Source organism: Arachis ipaensis, chromosome B04 (assembly GCF_000816755.2).
Source record: "Arachis ipaensis cultivar K30076 chromosome B04, Araip1.1, whole genome shotgun sequence".
Taxonomy (NCBI): Eukaryota; Viridiplantae; Streptophyta; class Magnoliopsida; order Fabales; family Fabaceae; genus Arachis; species Arachis ipaensis.
Genome location: NC_029788.2, coordinates 15,479,313 through 15,484,407, shown reverse-complemented (window position 1 = coordinate 15,484,407; position 5,095 = coordinate 15,479,313). Strand labels below are relative to the sequence as shown.

Genomic DNA, 5,095 nt, shown 5'->3' with positions numbered 1-5,095 from the left:
ACTAAAACAATTTATTCTCCAACCTAAACAAATTCACATCCTTGTATTGTCTTATATGTAGTATTTTTTTTATAATTCATAATTAACTAATTATAATTACACAATTAAAATAACACATTACTTTTTAAGTATAATTAAAATTCAATTATTAGCGCCTAAATTAAGTAGTGTATTTTGACACTCCTAATTAAGACGTACTAGTAATATTATGAAAATATAAATCTTTTAAAATTATATGATCCTGACATTATAGATTATGACACAAAAAAAATTATAGTATTAAACTACTTTTACAAAATGTTTAAAATGCCAAACTTGGCTATAAGACTATGAAACTGAGCTGCTGAAACGGGTTTGGTGAAGATGTCGGCTAGTTGGTGTTTGGACTTAACATGTATCAATTTGATAAATCCAGCAACTACTCTCTCTCGGATGAAGTGGCAATCAACTTCTATGTGCTTTGTGCGCTCATGAAAAATCGGATTGGTAGCTATGTGTATAGTTGATTAGGAATCACAAAATAACATGGCAGAATCAATGATGACATTGAAATCAAACATCAATTTTTTTAACCAACTAAGTTCAGCCGCCACTGCTGCTAGTGCCCTGTACTCTGCTTCAGCTGAGGATCTTGATATTGTAGTCTGTTTGCTTGATTTTCAGGATATTAAAGAGTTGCCAATAAAAGTGCAGTAGCCTGTGACACTGCGTCTGGTATCTGGACACCCTGCCCAATCTGAATCAGCATATGCCATGAGCCGTATGTCAGAGTTGGCTGGAAAAAATAAACCTTGTCCTGGACTTCCCTTCAAGTACCGAAGGATGTGGTGGAGAGCATCCATGTGGGACAAGTTTGGACTTTTCATGAACTGACTCAAGGTGTTAACTGCATAAGTGATTTCAGGTCTAGATATTGTTAAGTACATTAGCCTGCCCACCAGTCTTCGATATAAGGATGGATCACTCAAAGGGGTGCCATCTGTTGAGCTTAACTTCAGGTTAGGTTCCATTGGTAACGCAGTTGGTTTACAAGTTGTGAAATTAGTGTCTTGCAGTAGGTTTAGGGTGTATTTTCGCTGACATAGATGGATACCATCAGTGGATTTAGCAATTTCTAGACCAAGAAAGTATTTCAGATCTCCAAGAATCTTGAGTTTAAAGATGGATTGAAGCAGTTTCTGAACGTTTGACAGCATAGTGAAAGAAGCACTTGCTAGGATGATGTCGTCTACATATACCAGTAGATAAACCACATCTGTACCAGACCCATAAGAAAAGAGAGAGTAATCATTTCTTGACTGTTTGAAGTTATTCTTCAGCAAGGCAGTTGAGAACTTGAAAAACCACTGTCGCGAAGCTTGACGTAGCCCATATATAGAACGATTTAGCTTGCAAACAAGTCCTTTATTTCTGTCATTGTGTCCTAATGACAGCTCCATGTACACCTCTTCGAAGAGGTCTCCATTTAAAAAGGCATTGTTTACATCCATTGCCACAAAGACCATCCTTTGATAGCTGCTAAGGATAGGATAACTCGAACAGTGGCAAGCTTGGCTACTGGGGAGAAAGCATCATGAAAATCCACTCCAGCTTGTTGTGTGTACCCTTTTGCAACTAGCTTCGCTTTATACCTGTCCACAGTGCCATCAGCCTTGCATTTGATTTTGTACACCCACCTACATCCAATGGTGTGCTTGTTTGGAGGTAGTTGAGTCAGGGTCCAAGTGTTATTATCTTCCATAGCTTTCAGTTCTTCATCCATTGCTTTTCTCCACTCTGAAAATTTTACTGCCTGATGGAAGTAGGCTGGTTTTGGAATAGCTTGGACATTTCTAATAAAGGTAGCATATGATGGAGGTAAGTGTCTCTTAGTGTCAAAGTTACAAATAGAGTTGGCCTGGTTACATTGGTAGTCAATAAGGTAGCTAGGAGGTTTGCTTTGTCTTTGTGATCTCCTAATAGTAGTTGTTGGTTAGTTTTCGAAAATGTGAGTGTTTGTGGTGGTTGGGACAATCTCAAAGTTTGTTATTTCAGTAGTTTCTGTTCGAATTGGTTCGGTATTGGTGTGTGTTAAAGTAGGGTCAGTGAGTGCAGGTATGTGTGGGTCAGGGATGGGTGAGGGTAACACTATGTCAGGAAATTCTTGGATGAGGGAATGGTCTAAAGTATTGATGGAGTGGAATGGGAATATATTTTTTGAGAAACTTACATCTCTAGAAATAAAAATCTTCTTCTTCTCTATATCATACAGCTTGTACCTTTTATAGCCAACTGGATAGCCCAGAAAATAGCTTTGATAGCTCTAGGAAAAAATTTGTTTCGCTGAGATAATAGGGTGGATGCATGGCAGAGACAGCCAAACACTCTCAAAGCTTGGTAATCCGGCTGCTTTTGAAAAATTCTTTCATACGGAGTTTGAAAATTAATAATAGGGCTAGGCAATCTGTTGATGAGGAATGTGGCTGTGAGAACACACTCTCCCCAGAATTAAATTGGTACCTTGGACTGGAAAAATAGGGCGCGGGATACATTTAACAAATGTTGATGTTTGCGCTCCACAACAGAGTTCTGCTCAGGTCTTTCAACACAGGAAAATTGGTGGAGTATTCCTTTGGATTGCATGAAATCAGTAAGAGCTAACTCCTTAGCATTGTCTGAACGGATCTATTTCACCTGTGCTTTGAATTGTGTCTCAACCAGAGAAATAAAATTGATCAAAGAATTTGTTGCATCAGATTTATGCTTCAGTAAGTAAGTCCAAGTGAACCGTGAATAATCATCAACAATTGTAAGAAAATATCTCATTTTATTATATGTAGGAGTCTGATATGGCCCCCAAATGTCACAATGGATCAAATCAAATGGAGATTGACACAAGTTGTTATTTGCATGAAAAGACAAACGTTTAAACTTCGCTAAGGGACATACCTCACATCTTCAGTGATCAAATTTCAAGGGATTATTTGAAAGAAACTGACTCAATTTTACAAACACATTTTCTGACACATGACCTAATCTTGCATGCCAAGTATAACTATCTACATGACAAACTAAAGAATTAGAGTGTTTGACAGAATTGAAGAGTTGATGGTGAGGAGATTTCAACAAGAACAGACCTCCACACTCATCACCTTTGCCAATCACCCTCTTGAAAATCTGGTCCTGTATTGTGAAAGAAAGGTCAGAGAAGCTGACACTATACTTAGAAAATTTTATTAAACTACTGACTGATATGAGATTGACTCGAAAAGAGGGAATGTAAATGACATTATGAAGAACCAAAGACTTATTTATGTGAATGGTACCCATGGCAACATCACATATTCTCGTATGGTCAGGTAATGAGACATAATGGTTTGACAATGGTTTTGGATTATTAAGTAAGGCATAGACATTGGTTATATGGGTGGTAGCACCTGAGTCAATTATCCATGAATGTGTCAAAAGATTTGGATCCAAGTAACTAGTTGAGAAAATTTCACCTGCACATATCTCAGGATTGTCATTACTAGAAAGAGTTGGTTGAGATTGCAATAGACTCATGAGTTGTTGGTACTGAGATGCTGTGAGAGAAAACCCAGAGTCTTTGTCAGCTATATGCTCCTTCTCTTGCTCAGATATTGTTTCAGCAACAAGATTCACCTAATTCCTTTGCTTGTTCTGACTGTACCCTGGTGGATATCCATGGAGCTTATAGCATTTATCTTGTGTGTGACCAAGTAGACCACGGTGGGTACAGAGCGGGCGGTCTCGCTTTCCTTTTCCTCTGTATTGATTCGCTGGCTGGCTTCGATGTGCTACAGGAGCGGACTTCACGGCAAAAGCGACTTGTTGAGGTATCGCAATAGAATTTGCCATGCCAATAGCACGTTGTCGCTCTTCTTGAAGAACCAAAGAGAAAATCTTCAAGATAGGTGGAAGGGGGTCCGATAACAGAATTTGACCTCTTATGTTGGAGAAGGAATCATTCAAGCCCATTAGAAAGAACAGGACGTGTTTTTTATCAAGATGAGATTGGAAGGCTTTTGCTCCTCCACATGTGCACATTGCAAGTGGCCGAAATGTGTTGAGTTCTTCCCAAATTATTTTTAATTTAGTAAAGTACTGAGAAACAGAGAGATTATCTTGAGTTAGGGTAACTAAAGCCTTTTTCAGCTCAAAGATTCTTGGACCGTTGCTTTGAGAGAATCTTGTTTCTAGGTCTTGCCATAACAAAGCTGCAGAACCAGCATAGATCACGCTAGCAGCAATATCCTTTGAAATAGAGTTTAAAAGCCAAGTTGTAACCATATCATTCGTGCATTGCCACGATTCAGCAAGCACATGGTCGATTGTTGAACCTGGTTTAGCGATGGATCCATCTATGAATCTCAATTTTTTCTTTCCACTTAACGCTAGGCGAATTGACCGACTCCAAGATGCATAGTTATCTTCTTGTAATGGTTGAGAGGTCAGCACCAAACCGAAATGATCACCAGGTTGTAGTGCGTAAGGATCTTGAACAGAGAATCTCACCGATTGAGGGGCTTCCATCGATCGAGGAACTTCCATGGATCTTGAACAGAAAACTGGGAAGCGAATCGGAAATTGGAAACAAAAGGAGAAAGAGGTTTGTGAAATTGGGAATCGGAAATTGGAAAATTGAGAAAAATTGGGGAAAGAAACGTGGCGTTGCGGAAGGAAAAGGATCGTAGAACGTGACGTTGCGGAAGGAAGGTTAGTGAAATATCATTCCATCTGATACCATATTGAACTTGATTTGGGAAAAAATGAAAGACCTTATTCTCATTGAGTTGAATAATAGATTATTCTCAATAATCAATACAAAGTACATTTGTAACAAAATTTCACCAAACGATGGGAGGAAATTAGGGAGGCAGTTTGTAACACCTTAACTTTTAGCACCTTATGATCGCATTAAAAGGTCGAGCGTTATTTACCTCTCTTCCTTTATTTATATACTACATTTATTTAATATTGAGCTTTCGTGAATACGAACCAAAATTCTAATTAAGAAAATGAAAGTTCTTAAAACTCTTAATCACAAATATACATATACTCACATAGCAATATATACATAGACTTATTTCAAGAT

The 5,095-nt window shown here is 38.2% G+C and overlaps 1 protein-coding gene across 1 annotated transcript; it reads right to left on the bottom strand.

Moving 5' to 3' along the window:
• LOC107636140 lies at positions 3,643 to 4,551 on the bottom strand. The gene has a single exon (XM_016339667.1). It carries the CDS (start codon positions 4,549 to 4,551, stop codon positions 3,643 to 3,645), a length of 909 nt encoding a protein of 302 aa, XP_016195153.1.